General features: G+C 37.9%; 2 protein-coding genes across 2 annotated transcripts in view; one reads left to right on the forward strand and one right to left on the reverse strand.

Annotated features, from left to right (window-relative positions):
* The first annotated feature begins 601 nt into the window (after nucleotides 1–601).
* On the forward strand, nucleotides 602–13,618 carry LOC105689391. The gene is made up of 2 exons (XM_012406377.3): nucleotides 602–1,228; nucleotides 12,109–13,618. The coding sequence occupies exon 2, from the start codon at nucleotides 12,118–12,120 to the stop codon at nucleotides 13,027–13,029; it is 912 nt and encodes a 303-aa protein (XP_012261800.2). The 5' UTR covers nucleotides 602–1,228; nucleotides 12,109–12,117; the 3' UTR covers nucleotides 13,030–13,618.
* A 3,354-nt stretch (nucleotides 13,619–16,972) lies between these two features.
* The window catches only part of LOC105689254, a 39,407-nt gene continuing 29,624 nt past the window's right edge, over nucleotides 16,973–26,755 (reverse strand). Inside the window, exon 3 of the mRNA XM_012406161.3 lies at nucleotides 16,973–19,056. Coding sequence (XP_012261584.2) covers nucleotides 17,946–19,056 — 1,111 coding nt within the window. The 3' untranslated portion in view covers nucleotides 16,973–17,945. The remainder of the gene's footprint in view (nucleotides 19,057–26,755) is intronic.

The raw sequence follows: 26,755 nt of genomic DNA on the forward strand, positions 1-26,755 counted from the left end.
GCGTCAATCCGGAACAAATTTGATGCTAAGTGTATCACGGTTATGATTATTCCATACCATAAAATGTACGTGGTTTTGGTCAGTCTTGTCTTAAACTTATTTGAAGAAAAAAAAAATAAAAAAAAATTCTAAAAACATATTTCAATTTATTCCACGCACTCTTTCCGAATCACGTACGGCCTACGCCCCCGTATAACGATCTCGTATCGCCATGATGATCGTTATGTTATTAATAATAAGAAAGAAACAAGGAAGAAAAAAATTGCAGTACAGTAAATTGGGCAATTTTTATTCATACGAATAGATGTATAGTATATTTGCGATAGATGTACGAGTATGCATGCTGCACATAAAGGCGGTTGAAACGGGAAGAGCGTCGGGACGCCGGTGAACCGCGCCGGGGCGTGCAGACGTGACGTTCTCGAAGAAAGTACGTTCTTCTTTTCGGGTATAAGCTCTGGCGGCTGGATATCTGCAGGCCAAGAAGAGTAAGTTGATGTTGGGATGTTGAGGTATATCTACTCGCTAACTAAACTCTAAGGTAGTGGGGAGTCGAGCATAAGTATGGGGAAACCTTAAGAATAACGTTCATTCTGATACTATAAGCCGTAATCTAAGTCTCGCATATCATAATAATAATAATAATCACAGTAGTATTAATATTATCGATGAACGTTGAAATATATCGGCGAAAATCGTCGCGGTTATTGGAAGGAAATAAAAAAAATAATTAATATCTTTTCGCCGCGACTGCAGTTGAATTCATACCGTTCGCTGGTAACGTAAAATCAAAAGCAATTCAATTCCAGCCAGGAAAAAAAGGAAAAAGATCCAAATAAATGGAGTAATTTGAGAAATCTGCGAAGGAAAGAAAAAAATCTTTTATTAACTTGGCCGGATACATGCAATCGATAAAAAAAAGGGTCGTTTTGATTGTTGTAAGGATAAGTAAATAAATAAATAAATATGCGGTTCAGTTGGAGCTGTAGATGATTATCTGGATAAAATAATATAGAATCGAATTAAATTATAATATAGATGAAATAAATTTAACATCAGAAGTGCAACGGATACGAAAAAAATTAAAACCAAAAAAAAAATCAAGGTCGTTCAAAACGTTGGCTGTTATTGTAATAATAATTGAAATCTGCAGTGACGTAAAAGTAATAAGTGTCTTCTATTGCTGCTGTTCACCGCCGAAGATTCTCGAGGTCGCACATAAACATAGGTATGTAAAAATAATTAGATATTAACGTAAAACGAAGAAAAAAAAAGAAAATTAATGAATAAGAAAAGACATGAAACAATTAAGGAAACAAAATATCCAATTAGCGATATGTAATTATCTGAATGTAACTCGGTGTCCTAGAAATATTTCTCATCATGCAACTGTAAATAATGGACGTTATGGTATTTCTTACGTAAATTCAAGGTTTTTTTTATGAACATGGTGGTTGCATTCCTAGATAAAATCGCGCGATTCTACTCTACGTTATAGTACACCTATGAATGTGTTTAAATACATGTATATTTCCACGTTAATCGGGACACTGGGATTTTATTTATATATAGATATTTTGTTATTCTATAATTCGCCGTGTTGAAAATGGCATAAAATCACAGTTATAGACATTCGCTATAATATAGGTAGATACGCTGTGCAGTAGAGATTCCGATAACGAAGAAAGAGAGAAAAAAAGACGACCGATTAGCAAAAAAAGGTAATATCAAAATCGCCGCAACGGTATATACGAAAGATAACTCCAAATTCCCCGCTTGTCGCGAGCAGAAAACCGCCAAAGTGGATCCGTCATATGCGTATTATAGCGTCGACCGGTCCGCGTCATCTTCGATTATCTAAAAACTTAGATACTGCTATACGGCAACAACTTGAACGGATTCGATAATCAAAAACTCAAATACGAACGATATTTTTCTTCGTTAAAATCGAAGGGCAGCGAACAAAATTTTCAAGATCTGATGAGAGCGAAAAAAAAAAGAAGAAAATTGTTGTTTCTTCACTCATTTAATCTTCTCTTCTTCTCCGCGATTTATATTTAACTTCCGGCAACTTACTGCAGCTCGTGTAATACCGTAGTATCCACGCTATAATTTCTGCGGGCATAAAATATGAAAATTTTAGGATGCCGATTTAACGAGCGGATCGAAAATCGAGATCCATACACGGTGATCTGATATCCGACGGTAACAATTCGTCTTCTTTTTTTTTTTACCGGAAATTCCCGCCGATTTTCGCATACCCGGTACTTAAGTCGTTGCCGTGGTCATGCAGCTGCCGCTGCTCTTCCGCGATCCCAATCTTTTTTGGTAGATGTACTCCATTATGGTACCTTGGATGCGTCCATTAAAAAATATACACATATACGTACACCCTATTGTTTCGCAAAAATGAGACATTATCGTACGCGTATCATGGAAAAATTGCATGAATTTTTTTCGTTCTTTATCGCGTCATTTATCGAAGTTAGTTACGTTTCGTCTGGGTTATATGTATATTATTTTTTTCTCTGTCGCCGCTACGACAACTTGGGTGAGGATTTCGCGTCCCAAAAACCCAGTGCCCGCTTCAAGACCGGATTGACGGACGACGAGATTTTATGTATATGCGCACATGTCAATGTGTCTGTATTAAATGTCGGAGTTTTTTTCAAAGTTTTATACACGAAAAGCGGGTAGCGGATGCCTTTTTTTTTCCACTTCTTTTTCTTTCTCACGAGTCTGCACGCGCCGCTATGTATGATATTGTTTCAGGCTGCTTCGGTCTAGTTCGTTACTCGGATTGTCCTTTTTTTTCTCTCTCTCTTTGAGATCCTGTGAAATAATAAGATTTCCTGTGAATTAACGTAGGTACTGTACGTACAAAATTAAACATTGAATACCCATTGAAAGAAAAAAGTGAAAAGAACGAAGGATCTTCACTTCTTTCACTTGCACTTTGCAAGTACATGTTTACGTACATATATATTCGGTTTGCATTTCTGCACGCGCGCTTTGAGCGAAATTATTTATAAAAACGCGAGAGAAGAACTGAGGAAAAATAAATGAAATAGAACAAATATACACGTAGGTGTGTACGGAGTTAACAAAAAAATTCTCATAATGGGATGTCAAGAAAAAAAAAAAAAAAGGGAAGAACAAAAAGAGAAAATTAACTAGTGGCAGGCGTGTACGTCGGTACATTATAGATATATTGTAAAATGTATTGCAGAGACTAAAAAACGCGGGCAGAATTGCCGGGTATAATGTGTATAATGTACTTATATGTAATAAATAAAATTGGCATATAGTATATACGTACGAGGCTTCCAAAAACGCGGTTATCTTATTATCCAATCTATTAATTTTTTTTCACACGATGTGCTTAGGAAACTAAAACCATTGCTCGGCAAATAGCTGTAATTGTGATTATTAGTTTGAACATAAGTTGAATCTTCGTTTTTTGTTTATTAGTTTATCTCAATCGATTTGTTTTTTTTTTTCTCTATCTTCATCCATTCCCACGGATATAGAAGTTTATGAATAATTGATCCTATAAATTCGCTCGAGCGATACGATCGTACATGATTCAATTTTTTCTTCCAACTCTTCTCCTCCACTTTATTCCACACTTGCACTTTAATCGCAACGACCTTCAACAAAAATGAATTTGAATTTGCCAAAAAAAAGAAGAATAACATACACGAATGGATTTTTATTATAACGTAGGTAATACCTTCTCGGTTTAATTAGTTTGTTGAAAATTGAATTCATCTTTACGGTTTTTTTTAACGAAGACGCGTGTATTCTAATTATACACATCTGTTTAAAGTTTAGAATTAATTATCACGCAATTAGATAATATAACATAATATGATATAACATAATATAATACAATAATGCCCCTCGCGTGATTTAAAATCGTTACCTTGATGAATATGTAATTTGTCCATTAATTAAATGCCAAACTTTCAATTTTTACGAACAAGCCTCTAATATTCTAAATATACACATACCTGTGTGTACTTATCTAAAAATATTGGCTAAAAAAAATTGAAACCAAAAAAAAAAAAAGTACGAGAACAATCGTAAATAATCTATCGACGCAAATTATATCCGGTTGTCGAAGACCACAGGACATAAAAACTGTGAATCGATGCCACGAATCGTAAAAACAAAAGTATTTTTGCAAGTAAATTAGCAACAAGCAAAGAACCAAAAAACTATACGATATTAATTTCGTTTCTCAAGAATTTCCTGATATAATGTGTTGCTATGCAGCTGAAATTACGTTACCAACCAGCGAGATAGAAGAACGAGAAAAAAGAATTAATGAAGAAAAAATGATTTCACCGGGAGCGATTTGGTACATAGGAATGAATTATTGGAGGAGTTTTTCAACGACGATACATTTATTATCAATTTTCAGATGCACGCGGTATTAAATATCTACATCGGTTATTCAATACGCGCGGTATAAAATCTTTAAACCATGTGGTTAGAGAACGTATTCTTGATGGCCATTTAATAAAAGCTTGCTTCAAAACCACCCTGAGGTGCTTTTTCAAGAATGTGTAATAGCATATGAGGGGTCGGAAATAGGGCCATTTTATTAACATTTCAAATTCGTAATCACGTTTCATTCGTCTTACTCTTCTCGTTTTAAATATTTCCTTGAAACTTTTTACTCTCCGTTGGACAAAATGTTGTTTAAAAAATTACTAAAGGAATAAATAAATAACTTATATTATATACATAGTTGTGATCGTAATTTGCATCGCGAACATTATATTTATAGCATTAAACGAAGCGACGGCGCGTTTCTTTGCTTTTCCTTTATAATATAATGTATAATAATTTGAATATCGTCGCGAAGTCACGGGCCATGAAACCGTTGCATATTATACTTTTATACTCGGCATCATGAATTAACCACGCACGAGTTTACTTTGATGACTCAATTTTTCCCTAATTTAAATATACAAGTATATAATATATATATGTATATTTTCACTCCCATACTTCTCGCTTTCATCCGCCATTCTTCGATTACGATTTTCTCGGCTTTTATTTTTCAATAAATGCACGCCGCTTGTTGCGGTGTCCTTCCACATCCTGTGCGGATACACGACCGCCGTGCAAATGTTAGCGGGATTTGAATCGATGAGAAAAAAAGTGAAAAAAAAAAAAAAACAACGAGAGGAAAAAAACCGATCACGATTTTCAGTGCACTATTTATACACCGTAGGATCGTTGACCTGTGGCGAAGAGCTGCATTTAGCCGTAACGGAAAATAGAGTTCGAATTTTAAATCGTACAGGGTGTGATAACCATCGACGAAGTGCATTGGCAAGAATTTACTGTACGTAGGGTGTATTGTGCGTACAACATATCTGTGGCACAACGGGACTGTACGGTTTTTTAAATCAATCTCGTATTCTATCGACGATTCTAACGAGACGAAAAGAAGACTTGAATTTTAAAACAACTGCCGTTAATTTGAAAAGTCGGTAGCTAGGCACGGGAACGTAGGTGTGGGTTGTATCTACACACATACCCCTACGTATTACATGCAACGAAATGAAATAAAAAAAAACGAACGAATTAATTTTGTATAAATTTCGCGAGAACCGACAACATATTTATACACATGGCGTCTGAGAAACGCGCTTCTGGTAATATATTTAAATCGATTGATTTCGCGCGCGCGCGTGGTTTTCTAAATTTCACACGCGATGTAAGAAAGTAGTTTTTTTTTCCCGTTCTTTTTTCAAATTTTTGCGCAGGATACCAACTTTTCGGTTATATACCTACTTACCGTTATGGACCGAATAGAGGAGGATCGAGAGTTAATAAATAACTCGGAATATAATTGTTTCTTCTGAAAATTTTTATCGAAAAAAATGCGGCGTTCGGATGACGATACATCATCTCGCAGAAGCGTCGTCACCCTCAACACAACCGGTAAACGAAACGCGTAAGAATCTGTGACAGTTAAAAGAGTCGTTGCGTTCTTGTTGTTCTTGTCGTGGGTCGTAGCGTATTTCGCTACGCTCCTCGAGATGGAACCCTAACAACATAATAATGTTTCTTTTCCCTTAGCCTTTCTTACGGCGCATAACCGAGGCCTCCGCGAGTGCAGGTTTTGTTCTTACGGTCGCGCCGTCTCGTTCGCTAGGTGGTAGGCGAATATCCCTACAACCTGAGAAAATGCAAATAAATCGCATGGCGCTTGCCCGCAACTCCCGCTAGAACTTCGCCGACTCGATCTTGATAAAATCGTATCCGAGAGACAAATAACTCCAGGCGATGTTAAACTCATACCATTATACGTATACGTACGTACGTACGTACGAAAGATACGAGGCCCTGGCTTCGCGCGACTCTGCAGTTGCAACGTGCTCCCGAGACAACGATCGGACACGTTGATCTTCAGCGTGGTTCGCGAAAACGGAAAATAAAACGGCAAACGGCGAGAGCCTGTTGCGTAAATTTTCACCGCGTCGCGTTGTCCATTTTTTGGTTTTTTCAATCGCTTTTGTACAGGTGGATCGAACGGAGCGCCTCCGTTCTTTCCTGTTTTTTTTTTTTTTCATTCTTCTTCCTCTTCATTTTCGATTTTACAACGTCGCTATGGGTATACACCTGCGTGAACCTCCCGCACACCGTAATGCCCCATGGTATTTCTCAAGTTCAAACAAAACTTAGTTGGTATTCAGTTGTTACGAATGTATTCCGAACGTGATGCCGGCAGCTTGTCTCAGGACGTCGTATAAGGACGACCCGAACGACCTGAGAACGCTACTTATATACCTACCGTAGGCCTGGGAAACTAATTGTTATCATTATTTACTCGTTTACAGAGTCAAGAAATGAAGAAGACAATTTTTATGGCGATGAAAATAGAACGAAAAGAAAAAGCTCCGTTTTCTTGGCGGCGATCGGTAACTTCTTGCGTATGCTCATTTTTTCATTTCCCTCGATAAAAAAAGCGAAATCGATCTCGAAAAATCTGAGGAATAAACTGAGATTAATACCGGTGCATATAAGAAGCGGAGGAAGCAAAAATGGGAGTGGTTTAAAAATTGTGTATAATGTATAATCTGAAACAAGGCGTCGCGGGTCACGCTTTACAAGTTTTTCTCGTCATCTCGCGATATAATTTCGGCCGCAAAGCGACGACTACTTTGGTATTGTGAAACGGGGAGCGCAGATTATGATATGCGTTATTCGACAGCTTATAAAATTTACCGTGACTGTGGCATCAACGGAATATTTTTATACTTATCTGAGATGCTGTAAGTAATGGAGTCGCCATCTTTAAATATAACTGCTGTCTGTAAAATATTAACGCTACATGAAATTCGTTTTAAGACCGTTCGAATGATACGACGAGTCGCGTTGACAGGCTTGAAAAATTGATCGGAGAAAATTCATATTTCAAAAGAAATATTATTTTAGAACTGTCATACAAATGAAATTGACAAAAGTAAAATAAGAATTGGGACAAGTTCGTTGCATGATCGGGGAACCTTTTTTTGCCCCTCGGATCGAAAATGTCTGTGTTATACTTGGTCGGAGCGAAGAGAGAGAAGAAAAAAAGTGAACTTCATCCATAAGTTGAACCTTGTAGAACCTGCATCGGTGTGAACTAACAAGTTATTCATTTCCGCATGCGAGGGAGGAGTAATAACGCGCGTCAGAATGTGTACCGTGAATACTTAAATATGTAGGTACACGTTCTCCGACTCCTGTACCATACCGGTGATACTTGCACATCCAGGTATAATATAGGTACTACTACTGTATAATAGAGCAACCAGAGCCGCCCATATTGCAAGACGACGTTGTAAAATTGAACCTAAGTTGTTTTCGCACGCTTCTAGCTTAACAACAGAGATATATATGTGCGGTATATACGTATAACGTACAGAAATATATATACATAGAATATTCAACGGGCTAAAGTTTCACTTCCTAGTAAATTCTGAATATGAATGGCGAGGATCTTTGAAATAAATGATGACCGTCATTATTCTGCGCATAGAAAACCTAATTCGACAAACTACAAACAAAATCTGTACGCGCTTTTATCATTCGTCTTCGGTGTGAAAAATTATGTGTATATTATATAAGCGTTTCGTACATACCTATTACCCATATACCTATGTATAAGCTCGACAATGAGGATCGAAAAAAAAAAATTCTAACACGCGTTTAGGATTATTAACCGTAATACTTTTTTACTTACGGTGACCCGGTACGATTTCTGTGACATTTGACTTTTATGAGGAAAATATATCTGGGCAACTGAATCACATGGATGAAAAAAAAAGTAGATGAAGAATGATGATCGATGGACTAAATAGAAACGCGAATTTTACGTAAAATCGTGCATAACATTTTCTATTTCGCATAGAATGTATAATTAATTGATTATCCTTGTTATTATAATCGCAGCTTTCGATTTTAATCCATTGTACGTACGGTATAACGTCCAGATAGATAAATATATATATATTTGATTCATTATAGAAGACTCGGTTTTTAAAAAATTTCACTCCTTATAATTTCACCATAAATAACCGATTCGCCATATCCGACTATACCTATTCGGATCATTTGTTAAACGGGTTTTCAAATGCTCGATGATGCGTGCCTGTTATAAATAAATAAGTAAAATATAAATATATACACATGCACACACACACACACGTACATACATCATACACCTTTCGATGTTCAGATCGCTTAGAATTACCATTACATGATATCATCTGGAAAATTGATCGTACGCTTGGCTAATTTGAAAAATTTCGTTCGAAAATTGTACATCGTAATTATACTATATGCAAGCTGTAATATAGTTGCATTATTCATAGAATTATCTTTCCAAATCATATATGATTCTTACATACATTTAATTATACTTATAGGCACGCTAATACCTAATCGTAAAATAAAAATACTTTCATACATGACAACGCGACGACGAAATTTTTTTTCGTCAGTTCTTTTGCTCTTCCGGCTCGTGCCACGCGCGCGTGAATTCTAAACTAGAAGAGAATAAGAAATAGAAGAACCGAAAAGAAAAGAACAAGAATGAGACACGATGAGACCAAAGAAAGAATTGGGGAAGAATAGACAAAAAAACGGAATAAATGTCAAGAGACACGAACTATGAGCATTATAATTATTTTATCCCATGCGAACGCATGTATCAAGGATAATCTTGAATCCTTTCAACACTAAATGAGTTGGATACGCGGATCCTTTATGCTCACACTTCACACACCTCTAGCTACCTATTCGTCAAACGAAAACTGAATTACGAAAGATCGGACGAATTCCTGCACCACTTTTTTTTTTCTTCAACTTTTCATCTCGTTCTCTCATTTCTTTTTTTTTTTTTCTTCTCTCTCTCTCTCTACGCCTTGTTCGTCTCCTCTATTATTTTCCATAGCTTCTTTATTCTTCTTCACGTCAAAGATCACCGCATGCACGGGACTCCGTTAGTTCTGTGAACCCCCCTAAGGCCCATTGTTAATGCCTCGTATATTATAATAAGAATGAAATTGCTGAAACTGGATGAACGCAAACCACAAATATACCTACCTCGATTGTCACCTTATGTATATTTTACATAGCAGTCGCGTATATAAAAAGTATGTAGTACCTGTACGTGCACAATATCACTATCATATCCACATAATATGCCGCATCTTGGAAAAATTTGATAAAACATATCGGTAATCAATCCCACGTTGATGAGGATATTAGTAATTTTTGATATTGATAATAATGACGATGATGAGGGTAAATAATAAAATAAGAACGATTGATGGTTAAGAAATTGTAAAATTTTCAAATGAAAACTTACGTTAGCTCGTGTAAGAGATTATTTTTTCAAGTCTACACAGTTCAGAATTACGAAACGGAACTTCTTTCCGTTGTTCTACATTTCACGAAACACGCCCGTAATAATAATAATAATAATAATGATAGCAATAAAAAGTAATGTATAACATTCCTTCCAAACAAGGAGTCTATCGGCGAAACGTGAAGTTTTATATACGTTTTATCATGTATACCAGATTTGAAACAGGGGAACGATTTTTCTTCTTTCTTTTCGAATTGAAAATAGGCATTCGCTTCAGTTTCAAGGGTGAAGGTTCTTTTGTTAAACTAATGAGATCGTGTGAAAGTTGTGAGATGAGGAAAAAAACCGTTGAAGATCGAAAGACAGGGGAAAAAATTTATATGTATGTCGTGTTAGTTGTACGAGATCGTGAAAAGTGGAGTAAAACGTGTCCTAGCGGAAACTGTCAATCGAAATTTTTTCATCGATTCCGCGTATATCTTTTTCTTCTTACGTATCGTACACACGATCTTGCTCCTGTTAATTCTCAGTCGATCTAGATCGCTTCGATCGATCATTTCGATCTAATTTACCGGTCATCGGTATCATTCGTAGATCGATCGATCGATCGAAACTGTCTTACCGACTCTGCAATGTTGCACTTTGGTTAACAGTCAACCGATTTCTCTACAGAAATCTGTAAATTTTCACTCTTTATTGACGTTGAAAATCTTCGGTCGATTTCTGACCGACGATCGTTAAGACGGGATTTTTCTTTTGTCCAGAATTCACTCGACTGCCGATCTTCTTCACCGACGCGAACTATCAGAACTTTACTCTGACTATCCGTTATTTTTTCACATCTTCTTTTTTTATTTTATCGTCGTTTAAACGGAGACAAAACATCCAGTTTGAATTTAATTCCGAAGAAATAATGAAAACTTTCGCTCGGATTACGACGTCAATAAATATTTTTTTGCTTCCCTTTCTTGACGAGTGTTTAATCAACCGAGTATGACTTGACTTGTTATACGTGTATGCCCCTTTCTAGAAACTTGATGGAGCTCAAAAAACACCGACAAAAAAAACGATATCAATTTAACGCTCTTGTTGTGAACCTATAGTAATGAGGTTTTGTTACATCGGCATACTTTCAATATTGTAACAGTCATTAATTGATCAGTTTTTCAGTCTCTACAGGAAACATAAAAAACCTAAGAGAAAATAGAATAAAATGAATCAGAAGATCGCCGTGGTATGTAATTTCGACAACAGTCGAGAATCGTTTCTTGATCCAACAAATCTCCGATCTTCGATTATCATCGTTTATTGCGTGTTATATACATACATGTATAAAATACAGGTAATGACATCCAATTTGGTACCCGCAGAAAACAATTCGTACGCGAGAATAAATCATTTATTATAAGTAAAACGCATACCTGTTTCCCATACGATGTTGTAATCGAGTTGTGATATTTATCTGGGGATTCCTTGGGAACCTGAATTATATGGTGGTACATAATACCCAACCGATGGTCTTTAGGCTGTACGTGGTAGTCATCTTCCTCGTTTTCACGGAACGGAATAGGATGAGATGGCCTAAGGATGGCCTTCGAAGGTCTCCCTCGGGGCGTGAAGAATGCGTGACTCGTCAACTATCTACAACCCGCTTTCAATTACTCATCGTAGTTATTTTTGTTGTTTTATTTTTTGAATATAAATTTATTTCTCATATCACGCGTCGAAGGTGAAATACATGTGAATACATATTTGGAATCTGAAAAACGTTATGACAGAAAAGATGCGATTTTTGCTACACTCCGTTATAACTCGTTTTTGATATGCTCACGGATTTTAAACCATAAGCACGCGCGGATTAAATTATCGTTGCTATCTTATTTTATAAACGCTATTTTAATATCAGAATCAGTAAAGTCCTTTGTCATGCTTCCAAGAACGTCCGAGAGAATGAAAAAAATGCGTTTGGTATTTCAAAAAAAAGGAAGAAAGAAAAAATTCGCTAAACCGCCCTTACCTCACATAATATTCTGATGTGACTTTAAGTGACGCGAACGACTTGTGTAATTCGCTAACCATAAATTACGTACCGTAATTTCTTGAATACGCATCTGAGAAGGCCTCGTGTGTGGCGTTGGGTAATCGCAATTTGAATTTTTCTCGTTTTCTGGCCTCACGGAATCTTGGAGTATTAATTTAATTTAACTTTGTTCTTTCTTTTCTTTTTTCAGGTGGAGATCATGACGCCGTTTATTCTCTTCTTTTTCCTGTTGACCTCCGCTTCGACGGCTCGGTCAGAAGAATCGATTGATAATCAACTGAAAGCACTTTCCGAGGAAGACGTTGGCGACGTGTCCCCGATGAAATTGTCGTCAGCAGCGGATTCGTCCAGTTCCTCAGACGACTGGGGGTCTTCGGAATCTAATCAACAATTGACGACAAATGCGGCGATCCCTTCCTCGTCGGATGAGGAAGATGAGGATCGACCCACCGAGACCAAATCATCCAGAGGGAAAAAGTCTTTTTCCTTTTCAAGTTCACAGAAAAAGGGAAGGAAGCACAAAGCACTTTTCATCGACTACCCGTTCGTGCCTCAGATATCGGCGATCCCAAATTTTAATAATCTCCAGTACGACGATCAGTTGCAAGTCGAAGGTACCGAAGAAAGATCTCCGATAGGTGGAATAAATGGTGGACGAAAACGTTACCAGGAGAGCAATATTTATTACATAAGATTACCACCCACACCTTACATGTTCGTACCGGGTTTGGGTTACGTTTCACAACCCCCATCTTACTCGACCGCTCCCCTAAGGCCGCAAATATCTCATCACATTCGACCTCAAGTGCAACAAAATCTTTACAGACCGTCATCGCCTCATAATCTGTACAATTCACAATTCAACGATATAAATCCATTCATAAATCTTCCTATAGATTTTGTAAGCAACGGTAAACCGACCGGTGTTTATCAATGGCAATCGAGTTATCAAAATTCAAAAAGGCCCGATAGTCAAATTACTAAGTTGGATAAAGCCCCTTATTATTTCAACGGGAGACCTCACAGCGTATATTTACTTAGGCCAGATGCAAGTCAATCGGTTCATCAAGGAATTCAGTACCCTGATTATCAGGATAATTCGTATTATTGAAAAAATAAAAGGAAAGATAACACGAGTAATATATTTTCGTACCACGTCTGATCGCTTGCTTTAAATATGAAAGGATTAATAATTGTTTTGCAAACTTTTTTTGTTTTAATTATGATCATTACTCAATAATTATTAATTAAGTTAGAAATTGAAATGAAATGACGTAAACTAAGTTTCACTATGAAATTCGTATACAATATCGTGACCATGTGGTACCGTACGATTTATTATAAGATGTAAAGTGAACTGGGAAGAAAGTTGGAAGAAAAAACACTCATATGTGCTCAAAATGTTGTGTCTTAAAATTAATGTTAAATTAATCGAAAATTTTTGTTTTATCTAGTATTGTTTATTGTAATAATAATAATCATGACATTGATAGGAACGATATTTTTATTTATATACTACATATTAAGTATATACATATTACATAGAATCGTGCAGTATTTTACATATTATTTATATTCACACTTATTATATTTATGTACGAATGAAACCTATTTATTCAAAAATTATTAGGTATTGTATATGTAGTTGTTACGATAATTTTAGGATGAAAAAAATGTAATAAGACAAAATAATAAGAATATTTATATAAAATTTGTAAATATGCAAGGAAGTTTTGTTTCTTTAAGTTTGCATCCCTTTGCCCCACACCTCCTCCTAATAACCAAATCAATTTTTGGCCAGAATTTCCATCTCCAGTGGTGATATTCTAGAGCGCTACATTATTACTTTCGGTTTCTATACAAGCGTGATTGAATTCACAGGCAGGTATATGCTGAGGCCTGTAAGCAACAAGGTAATGTGACCATCATACAGTTTAGGAGTAGGACTAAATATACAGGATTGAAGGCATGCACACGATGAGGCACATGGGGTCTCGGACCACCTCCTCGGGTTTCCTGTTCTCCTGATACAAATACCTACTTTTCGGCAAACTTTCAATTTTCAGGGCCGGCATTCTAGAGCTCTACGTTATCACTTCCGCTTTGTGTGAAAGCATGATTGAATGATTGAATGCATAGAAAGGCATATGATGAGTCTTGCAAGCAATCAGTTGCTCTCTCTCCATCATAGTAGGATCGAATACAAAGGATTGAATGCATGCACATGATAAGGCACAAGGTCTAGGAATACCTCCTCGGTTTTCCTGTTCTCCTAATACCCAGAGAATTTTTTGGCCTAAATTCTAAATTCCGAAATACCTCCTCGGTTTTTCTGTGCTCCTGATACTCAGAAAATTTTTTGGCTTAAATTCTAAACTTCGGAAACGCTGTTCTAAAGCAAGAAATGAGTCTTTTCCTTTTGTATCTACGATTTATTGAATAAATAAATACACAGGCAGATATATAGTTAGTCCTGCAAAGAATCAGTCGCTCTCTCTATCAAACTAGAAATAATCATGAAGGATTGAATGCATGCACATGATGAGGCACCAAGTTTCGGACCACCTCCTCGGGTTTCCTGTTCTCCTGATACAAATCTCCACTTTTCGGCAAACTTTCAATTTTTAGGGCCGGCAATCTAGAGCTCTGCATTATCACTTCCGGTTTGAAGCATGATTGAACGATCAAAGACATAGGCATGCATGCAGTCAGTCATGCAATGCATCAGTTGCTCTCTCTTTCATACTAGGAATGAATAAACAGTGTGGAACGCATGCACATGATGAGGCACCAGGTTTCGGAATACCTCCTCGGTTTTCCTGTTCTCCTGATACTCAGAAAATTTTTTGGCTTAAATTCTAAACTTCGGAAACGCTGTTCTAAAGCAAGAAATGAGTCTTTTCCTTTTGTATCTACGATTTATTGAATAAATAAATACATAGGCAGGTATACAGTTAGTCCTGCAAAGAATCAGTCGCTCTTTCTATCAGACTAGGAATAATCATGAAGGATTGAATGCATGCACATGATGAGGCACCAAGTTTCGGACCACCTCCTCGGGTTTCCTGTTCTCCTGATACAAATCTCCACTTTTCGGCAAACTTTCAATTTTCAGGGCCGGCATTCTAGAGCTCTACATTATCACTTCCGCTTTGTGTGAAAGCATGATTGAATGATTGAATGCATAGAAAGGCATATGATGAGTCTTGCAAGCAATCAGTTGCTCTCTCTTTTATACTAGGATTGAATACAAAGGATTGAAGGCATGCACATGATGAGGCACCAGGTCTCGGACCACCTCCTCGGGTTTCCTGTTCTCCTGATACAAATCTCCACTTTTCGGCAAACTTTTAATTTTCAGGGCCGGCATTCTAGAGCTCTGCATTATCACTTCCGGTTTCTATATGAGCATGAATGAATGATTGAATCCACAGGCAGGTATACGCCGAGGCCTCCAAGGGCCTCTTGTCGTGAGGTGTTGTTTATTGTTAGACATATAGGATAATAATCAGTGATGGATAGAGATATGTAAATAATTTTAATGGAACAATCAAATCGAGAAGGCCTTCCGTTTATTGATGAATCAAAAATATAATACAAAATTTGAAAATCAATTATGTATATCCTAAATTTATTCGTACAGAGAAATCTTTCTCTTACAATAATTGTGTTATAGTAAAGTACACAGAAGTTCTCAATCAAGCTTATATTTTAATTATCTCAGAAAGTCTATAATCTTCAACTATATAATAAATAATGCACGACATCTAATTCCGTTGACAAATGCAGTGAACAATCTTGCAGATGCACCGATGAGGGTTTTGTCCAGAGGCGAGGCAAAGTCCAGTAATAACGGATGTTCAGCGAGTCAATTTTCCAGTCTCTTGGAAAACCAACTTCCTTTCCTTATGCGTTATCACCGGGCACCCATTCCCATGTATTTAGAGCCCAGGAATATGAATCTGCAAGCTTAATTGATCTACTTATAAAATTAGACGAGATATTGTCGATTACTTAGCGCGTGCATCGCCTGCAGTGCATCATAACACGCGTATACGCCCCACATCCTCCACGTGTGATTTTCGTCATCACATATTTTCAGACGGTTTTGTTTTTACAGGAGACTGAACAACGATTTTCTTTCATCATGTGACGGTGTTATACGGTGGGAATCCGTGTTCTCGATTCTTGAAAAAATATTTATTTAGGATCCGTACACTGCAGCGTAGTTTACTGTCTAGACCCTGATGCGGGGACCCTATGCGCAACACGAGAATAAAATTCAAAATTTCGACGATGAAGTAAAAGAGAATGAAAAGTACAGAAAAACGAATATTGCTCAACTTGAGTGAAGAAGAATGCGTTCGCGTTTGAAGTCTAATTCTCTTCTCATCTCGAATTCGTTGATTCCTCGATCTAATCCTCATAACATTCGATCTGTTGCTTCAGCCACGAGACTAGCCATCCCCAAATTAAAATCAGAAAATTGTAGGAACTTCGAATTTATTGAAGTAATTGATTTATTCCATTGAAAAAATGTCCGAGGTCACATTCAGGGTGAGTTGTTCCCAGTAATTCTCATGCGCGCATAATAATAAATTATTCCGTAATTATGACTAAGTTTTTAACCGCACTTACCTTTTCAAAAAATATGATTTTAACTACCAACTTCCTACAGAAGTAATTCTGTTGTCTTTTTCGGAATTTCCCACGCTCAGAATAGACATATACACGTACATATGTACAGTGGGTGAGTCTAGAAAGGTCTGTCGATAATGGAATACTCAAAGAAACCTAAAAGAATCAATCAAATGATAAAAGGAAAGCAAATCATTTTTGTTTAGGATAAAAACTGACGAAATTGTCGAAGACAGTATTTTACCACGGCGTGTCTGGCAAGTCCGCAAGATTAATTCGAAGGTAACGACGTCTGTCCAAAAAAACTTGAGGAATCGCTGCTGCGGCTCTCAAGAGTGAAGAATGGAAGATGAGAAATTGAAGAAGGAACTCGTACGCACTTAAATTATTGAAATAATTATTTTTTTACAAATAACTATAAATACTTTATTGCAAATACGTTATAATATTCACTATATAATATGCATATATTCATATATATGTATAATACTAATTGCGTACGTTCTCATTACATACAAATATATATGCCTAACACATTAATCTAACTTAGGATTCTAATGATAATATATAAAAATCTTATGTAAAAAAATGGACGTATATAAAAACGTTGTGTGGTACGTAATATTAAATTGAGATATTCTAATACAGTGATCAGACCTCTTTAAAAATTAGAGGGGCGTCGTTACATGATGTAATAGTTATGTATACGGTATATATCTATATATTCATATATATCTATAAATGTATAAAAAACATAAATTTGTATATCTTATGGAAAAGTATTGTCGAGTCTTCCTATAAAATATAACTTACAATTATTATAATTCCGCTATAACATATAGTCGTACCTTAGAAGAAATAAATCAATCAATCAATCAGACAATCAATCAATCGATCAAACATGTCACAATAATTTATCATAAGTACGTTTCTAATTATAATAATGTTAATTACAATTTTTACCGCATGAGAAAAACCTTATTTTTGGCTATAAAATAGACAGCTAGTTTTTTCAACAATTTCATTCAATTTTGACGGAAAAACAAAATTTCAAAAAAGCACGCAAACTTTTTAATCATCAACGTGTAGGCTCATGCAGTTAAATGAAACTATAATTATATACATTTTACATCACATTAATAATAATGATTAATAATTATTATTTCGCATTGCAATAAGAACTGGAAAAAATTTGCGAAAATTTCTCGTCCTATAAAATACAAACCTCGAAGAACACTTCTTTTTTTTTTTTGTTCTGTTACTTAATTTACTTTCAGACTATCGAGCAATTTATATACCGCGTTCAACGAATATCGAGATATACAATATTTTTCAGTTTTTCAATTTTTCACCATCCGAAAAGCTCTAAGTTTCGTTAATAATTATCTCTTAAGGAAGAAGAGGATGATAGTAAACCGGTTTGCGACTTTTTTCGATCACATAAAACGCTTTCGGTTTACCATTGCCAGAAAAATTCTTGTGCAAGCTCGTCGATCCAGATTTTAGACTGAACGGTGCGTAATACGACATGGCCGATTTTTTCCTATGTTTCTTCAGCTGCTTTTGGTGGGACACGGTATTGCCAATATTGTAAATGGAATTGTGCGGATTCGAAGACGACGCCGCGCCGTTCCACATACCCTTGTGGTCAGGTTTTATTCTGTATAGAACCGAATCGTCCAATCTGAAATTTTTATTTCCCGTTCCAAAGTTCTGTTTCATTCCGCTCGATGTTCCTTTTCTGGCATCCCCGTTCGAGAATTCTTTACCCGAATAATTCAAACGTTTGTCATTATTTCTGACGTGTTTTACAACGGGGATATTATCCGCGGGGCGTTTATCAACTTCCGGTAAATCGTTACCACCGATTTGGCCTTTGACCCGCGTCAAATTGGCCGGGGATTCTTTTTTCCCCTCTTCCGTTTTGTTCGAAGTATTTTTTCCCACCGTCCCAACGTCGTTCAAATTCTCTTGTTTCTCTTTCTGTTTTTGAACCTGCTGCAGTCTGTGCTCGACTATCCTTTTTTTCTCCGCCATTTTTTTCATCACCGGTAAATTCCAGTGGTAAATACCGCCGGGTTTCCCGTTGCTCTGAAATCCTACGGGAAAATTCGCGTTGTCCCTCACAACGTTCACGTCAGTTTTCGACTCTTTGTGAGGCCTGGTGATCGCGTAATACGGAAGACTAGGTGGCAACTTGACGATGTAAACGTGACTGTCTCTGTGGCCGTGCCGCCTGCCGTAAGACTGGAGGTGACCTTGGGATGCGAAATTCAAGGGTGGCTCCGGACCCGCCAAACGCTTCTTGTGGTGCCCTTGGGATATGCGGAGAGGTGACAAACCCAGACGATTGAAAATAGCGGCGTTGCTGGTGTGAACGGTCTCGAAAATCGGGGAATCCGATCCCCCGGGATTCCCAACTGCGGACGTTCCTTCCACATTTTTCGATAACGACAACGGTCCCAAGTAGACCACGAGGACCAGCAGACTGAGCCTGAAACTGAGAAGAAAAAAATCAGGTTAACGATCGATTATACTGAATCGAAAAAAGGATCCAGAATTTCATCAAAATTCCAGATGATTCCGCGAACCGGTCAACCTGCACGATTCGGTGTAATGTAGTTTTTTAAGACCTGTCGTATAATGTAATGAAAATTACAAAATTGCACCATTTGAAGTGTGAAATACGGGGATGAGAATTAGAAAGAACATTTTGCCTCGGGGGGATTCCGAAGCTCGCGATCAACGTTTGCTCGGCACGCAACAGCGATCATGAAAGAAGATGAGCTGGTCTAGCAGAGAAGGAGGAGGAGGAGGAGGACGCGTCGCCGATCTAAGCTGACTCCGAGCCACGGGCGTTTTCTGTCCATCTTCTTACGCGGACTTTAGTATAGAGAGCTTTTTTTTTTTTTCTTGTTTTTCATTTCTTCCCAGTGTGTGTATTTCATTTTTTTTACCCTTTGTGTTCGTTTTTTCTTATTTTTTTCTTCCTCTACGTCTTCCTTTCTTCTCGGGGCACAACCGTCCATTACGTTCATGAGAGGACGTGTCCGCCGTGGGAGTTATAAGTTGTTGACCATTCGCATGCTGGGCAAACCGAGAAGAACGCGGAAGATCGTTGAGGGAATAAAATGCATATAACAGAGCCGGGCTATTGACCATATCGAAATCTAGTGGAAAATCTGCAAATACGCAAACGTCGGTATGAGGTTTTGTGGTCAGTCTATAGATCACGACGAAGAATAAGGCGAGGGGAATGGCGGCAACTTTTTTTTTTTTTTTCTTCCTTTTTTGACTTTTTTATTATCTCGGGGCGGGTTTGGGCTCGCCGGTCTTCGGCTTCCCCGCTGCGTCGCAAGGTTTGATCCGCATACGAAACTAAAAGCGATCCTGACAGCGGAATGATCGATACAGATCGATCGATCGTAAAATTTTAAATTAAATTAAATAGCAAAAAAAGTTTGTTCTTTGCCGAAACGGAGAGAAGAAATTTGTGACGATAATGGAGAAGAACGACGATTCAAATAGTGAAAAAATTTGAGAAGAAGAAACAGTTTGCCTTAACGTTCATTAATCAAAATCTCGTTCAGTTGTCATCGTGACTTTTGTAAATTTATGTCTTGTTCGTTGTACGTGGATACGTGTACGTGTATATACACGTATATACCGCAGATGTGTGTTAATATATTACAACGATTAATACCAACGCTGCATATAAGAGAGTTGACTCAACTAGTCTAAGGCGAGGTGTCGCCGTCTTCAGAGTTTGTTCACCTTGCGTGTATGTAAAGGTACCATTTGTAGGCAGGGACAGATGTACCGGGCATTTCGCGACAAATCGAAGAGGTCCATTCAAATTCTGATGTATTCATTTGTGCCAAGTCTTAAGTATCTAAAAAAAACATTTCGAAGTACAAAAATTATTCTTTTCATTTTCTAAAATAACTCCGAAGATTCAAGGTGTGTAATAATCACGTAGGAGCGGTTGAACAGTTTCAGATTATACAAAATTTGCAATCCAAGTGTCAATTTTTGCACCGTACCACGAGGAACGCAAGTACTCGTGTACATATATGAGTCTTCTTTTTCTTTTTGGTTTTTTTTTTTTTTTTTTTTACGCTACACGGTTATTATTCAAGTGCGAGAATCCGCAGTAAATGAGAACGTAGGATATATACCTAACGTATGTGCTGCACGCGTCTTTTGCATTGCTTTTTTCTTTTCTACTTACGTACATATGTGCTCTTCCGAGTGAGCAATATACATGCACTTCTGCGGGCACAAAAGCGAAAAAGGAGACAAGGGAAAAAAAAAAGGAAAAAAGAAAAACGGTGATTGTGCCCATAGAGAGGAAACGGGGAAACAGGAAAGAGGGAATTCTGTCGCCGGTCGCTACGCATTCATGCATGCCGACGTGTATATAGGTACGTACAACTCATGTAAGAAGAAGAACAGAAAGATGAATTTCAGAATTTCGATTGTACTGTCGATATTCGAGATTGAACTGCCCGACAGAGGTCGAAAAAAGAGTGTTCCGAATTCTTCGAAAGAGAAACGAGATGATTTGCAAAAGAAGTTAAAACACCAACCATATTCTACAACGTGTGTAATTTTGGCGGTTGAGAAAAGTAAGAAAAAAAAAAAACAAAATGATAATCATTACCGTGAACTTGTTTGAACTTTTTCGAACGTTTACGCGGTGACGATTTCTTCAAATTGACGATAATCACCGTCGATTCCTAGACCGTATATAATATCGGTATTACCGATTAGCTACATTTAGCATGTCCGAGCCGTTGACGTAACTTAACCGAGAAAATCGAATGACTAGAAGAAAGTGAAGCATGAAAATGAGTGCGTACTTGGAAAAAAGACGCGGGTTGATCCAGCGGATTTAGCAGCTCTCCGCGAAATCTTCCGCACAATTTTATTCACATGCGTAAAACACGCGTTTCAAAAATTAGCCACAGCTTATTCGTGTATAGCACACATATGTTATGTACTACGATAATTATATACCAACATAATATTCACCTAAACGAATACAACGTCGACGGAATAACCACACCGTAGCCCGAGGTTGTTTCCGCTATGTAAAACTACAAATTACTAAAAACGAAAATAAAAATTCGAAATAGAAAAAATAAGTGGTGGAAGAACGGTACTCGTATGTGTTGTACGATGTTCAATTAAATTACGTATATATTTACCCATATTATGCCTAGACATGATAATATCATGTATTCAAATTTACCGCTCCGTAAAACATACCTGTCTACGCCACATGTGAATACGTACGTACGTACAAGTACAAGTACGAGTAAAATTCCCCGTCCGTTAATCTCTTCTTTTTTTCTTCGTTGCAATTATAATAATTTTTTTTTTTCCTCTGCAGGCGTCATAATACTGTACGTTACGCGTATATGTATATGCACGCGGTAATAAACGGACGCCAAAAGCTTGAATATATCGTTAAAAGTGTGTCACAGGTTCGTCAACCTGGCGGTGACAGGTGACGTTTGAAATTTTTCATCGTTAATCTGAATCCGAAATTTCCAAAATTCCGCCCTCAAATTTGGATAGACACACGGGCCCAGCGGTCGTATGTTGGTATTGAGATGAAGAGAATTCTGATTCGAGTCGCATTCATATTTTGCATGCTTACGTACGTTGATGTAAGTAATTACAAACTACTGCAATCTGCGGATTATCACCGGTGATTATCATCTCACTCGTGTAGATCTTATTTTGATTAATGTTACCCGTCATCCGTGTACGCATGAAATCGTTTATTATTAGGTATATATTCGACGTATGTATAAAAATTTATTTACTTTCTTTTTCTAAACGCGATTATAGGTACGGGTGATAGGCGAACGGTATAATATTTATATAATTGCAATTCGTTACGATGATTACCATATTAATACAAATCATCTACGTACCCTATCGCCGCGCTTTAATTATTAGGAGGGCGTAGAATAGCGAAGTAGTAATTCCAGCTGCCAGGTAAACCTGTCTAACTAAGTGGCGGTTTAATTAACGCTCAAATTAAACACGCTCTTACATTTTTTTGCTTTCTTCTTTTTCAACACCGTAGGAATAATTCATATAAATTAATCGTCTGAACGAGATCGATATACGTTGCGGAATGTATACGTATACCGAATGATTCTAATATACGATTAGGTACATTATTTTTTTTCTATCAATCACCGTTCAAAATTTCAATCTCCAGTCCGCACAGTTATTAATTCTGAACTTTGTTCGATTTTCTTACACGTTTTTCTCCATCGTCGTCGAGTGCGAAAATGAGAGTTTCTAAATAAAAATCCAATCGGGGAAAAACGTATCGTGATTCCAATAAAATGAATCACGTGTATAATACATAGAGCGCTGTGTAACCTCATAGGTTTTATAGGCCGTTAATAATGATTCTAAATTTTATTATATTCTTTAGTCTCGTCTGTTCACGTGTATACCGAATGGATATAATTTTACGGCCAATATATAATAATTTACATAGGTATACCTACGGCGTGCTTAGAACATCAATTTGTAAAATGATTAATGATTGAAAGTGTATATGAGATTTAACCGCCGCTCCTCCCTTTGATTTTGAATAGCCCTTCGCCGCGCGCTAGGCACGTTGTAATTAGATTTAGAAAAAAAAAACGAATAGAATAAGAAGAGGATCTTGTTTCCCATCTCTGAGCAGCGTCTCAAAAACGTATTTGCACGTATTCATTATCGGCATTATAATCGATGAAAATTTGCAAAAATAGAAAAAAGGGTTGGAATTTTTTTCTCCACCTCGGACGAGGTTGTACTTCCTAACTTCGAAGGAACTCCGATGCATTTATATGGGGAGGTTATGTCTGGTATTTTTGGGCTCGCCTTTTCATGGGATCGTCTTCGTTCTTCATTCTTTCCTTCCTTTTTTTTTTTTTTTTCTTTTTTTTTTTCGATCTTATCCCTTTTGTTTTGGCGGAGGAAGAAGACACCGTTGCCTGCAGCATATCGCAGCAGCAGCAGCAACAGCAGCAGCAGCGCGCATCGTCAAGCGGATCTGGTATACGAGACGAGAATTTTAAGAGACTTATATATATATTTCTGCGGAAGAATATGCGTCTTATGCATGCCTACAGTTGCATCTACACATGTCCTGTACATCGTTCTCTACTTCGAACGCCGCCCAACCAGTTTCAAAACTTCGAATGTTACTGGAATAATAATCTCTACAGAGATTTGAGAAAAATCGAAGACCCGCGTAAATTTTCCATTGGATAATCGTTCAGCCGATTGGCTATTTGCGTACCTTTTCATACACCAAACTAAAATTGTGTTTCTCTAGATTTTAAAGGAGCAAAAACGAGCCACGCGATAACGCTTGAAATGAAATATCTTTTGACCAATAGATTGCTCAGCTGATCAATTGAGGCGTCGATGAGGGTCCCTTTCCAAAATGACATGAAAGTTGCAGGTGTCTTTCCAACAATTAATTTTCTAATTTCATTATCAATTAGTCAGTTTATTTATTTCTTCTCAAATGATAATATGATTCGAGTGCGCGGTATACGAAGGAGCAGTTGATACGATTTACGCTATATTTACTTTGTGCATAATACGCTAATCAGAAATTCTATATACCTAAGCTATACAGTATTCAATTATACGTAGCTACCCACATAGAGACATACGGAGTATTTATTAATAAAACCGCGGAGTAAGTCGCTACGGGCGGAGTTTGTGAAATCGATACGTTTACCAGGCAGCTGTTATTATACACAGAGCCCGGTGCAGTATAGAGAATCGCGAAGTTGGTCGGGTTTCAAATTCGGCTGTAGTTATAATATCGGAAGACTACAGCATACGTCGCGTACACACATTTAGCCCCCGAGGCTCCGCGCCAACAGAGCGCGAAATTTTTCGAAGGGATTTCGCGAGCCGCGTGCACGCGAGTTCGCAGGATCAAACGTTCTTACCTATGATGAAAAATCCGCGTATCCTACCTATGTACAAGTTCGATTTTTGAACGAGCGAAAAAAACGGTCTTTTGTTTCCCTCTTCATTTGGGATCCTATGGCCACAGCGACAGCGGCAAGTGTTCAAACAGAGGGAAAGAAACGAGAAGGGAAAAGAGAGGAAAAAAAAAAAATAATAATAATTAACACAAGCCGAGGGTGGAAAACGCGCGCACCCGCTTTTGTTACGGACACGTACCTCCCGACCGCGGAAACATAGCCGTAAATTTTTGCAGTCTCAAAAAAAAAAACTACGGAACAACGGCGATAAAATGCACCGTATCAAGTTCCCCGATGATACGAAAAAACTGAAAACACAATTTTTTTTTCCCCCTCTATCAAATCCGCCGCGGTCGATAGCGTGTGCGTTAAACGGCGAAAATAACCCGCCCGTACGGGTAAACCTAGTTAGGTATCGATCGATCGAGTGAGAATCCGAGTTTATATAATTGGTCCTGGTTTTGGTTCGGTCTCGGGTCTCCGGGTCCCGGTAAGGCCGGGTGAGGAGTATTCTTCGACGTAACGTAACGGGGCCCCGTGGCTACTGCACGCGTTGCGGACGGTGCATCGCAGGGTCGCTCAACCGGACTCGGATAAACCGACTGCCGAAGAAGAGTCCGATGCACGGGTTCGATGTAATGATAATCGCCGGAGTAAATCAGGGAGGGAAAGAGAGAAGAATCCGAGTGCACAGAACGCGCGGTGCGGTGCGGTGCCCGGTCTTCCGAGGAAAGAAGATGAGCAGGAAGAGGCGAAGTCGAAGTAGAAACAGAAGAAGAAGAAGAAGAAGAAGAAGAAGAAGAAGAAGAAGTTACAGGAAGACATGACCCGCTGATACTGCTCGATCAACCGGCTCCGCGATCTCCGCGGGACGATCTTCTATTATTTCCCGAGAAGGAGAGGAGACGACGGCCCCGCGTGTTCTGGAAGAAGAAGTTATCCAGGTCCCCGGTATACATGTTTATGGTATGGGGTATCGTTCGGTAGGTACCAGAAAAGGAAGTGAACTTGTCGCGTTCGGATCTACGCTACTCTATGGGGCAACGGCGAAGTTGCGCCAGGTGCTGGTTAGAAGCGGTCATACTTATCTTTTCCAGGAGTACAGGAAGCGCCCCGACTGCAACACTCTTTCGTTTGTCTTGGCGTTCCGTATCAATGTTTTTTTTTCTTTCTCTCTCTCTCTCTCTATTTTCTTATCCTTTTGTTTTTTACCTTCCAGGATATTCCCCCCGCCGATGAGAGAGTACGTGCGCGGATTGTATACCGAGAACGTATGTAGGTGTACCGAGAATCGACGAAGAGTTCTCAGGCTCGGTCGGCCGATTGCCGAAGCAAAAAATGCAAAAATGTACCTCGAACGTCGGAAAATTGGAACGGGGACCGAGTTTCTCCGTCGAACCTCGTCGCTCGTCTGCGCCGAATATGACGAATCGAATTACGTATCGCGGTACAAAAAATGCAATGAGAAAAAAAAAACGATGAAAATTCAGAGGAAAAAAGATTCTCTCGCTGAGCTGCAGATCATCGAAATAATGGATCTACGATCTATATACGTTCGCGCACGTGTACGTATAGCGTACAGGGACACGAGGTGTGAAATATGAAAATCAAGAATCATGCGAGTATAGAAAACGGTTCGATCGTACCGACGGAGACCGAAAAAATTGTCTTGTAGAAAAAAAAAAAATTGAGAAGACGAGAGAGAAAAAAAAAAAGAAAATTATTTATCGTCGTAATTTTTTATTTTTGTTTTTTTTTTCTCACGTCTAACTGTCCCACGTAGCGATCGAGTTAAAGCGCGATATGTTGATGAAATGAATGGTCGACGTAATACAATATGACGTCGGATAAAAATGTGGAAATAATTTCATTATACACTATAATACAACATGACGGGTGGTGTTCTCCGCAGACGGTACAAAATAGAGAACAAATTGAAAGGAGATTAAAGAACGAAAAAAAAAAAAAGCCGACGAACAGAGAGAAACAGAGTTCGCGTTCAAGTCGAATGTCACGACGCGCGAAGATTATATATATATATAAGGCGATGAAATATAATGGAGCATATACAAGCGGAGAATGAATGAAGAAACTATTGACGAAAATTTTTCAAACTCTCATTCGAGCCTCGCGATTATCGCGTGGAATGAAATTTCCCAGAAATACCGAAAATTC

Source organism: Athalia rosae, chromosome 3 (assembly GCF_917208135.1).
Source record: "Athalia rosae chromosome 3, iyAthRosa1.1, whole genome shotgun sequence".
NCBI lineage: Eukaryota > Metazoa > Arthropoda > Insecta > Hymenoptera > Athaliidae > Athalia > Athalia rosae.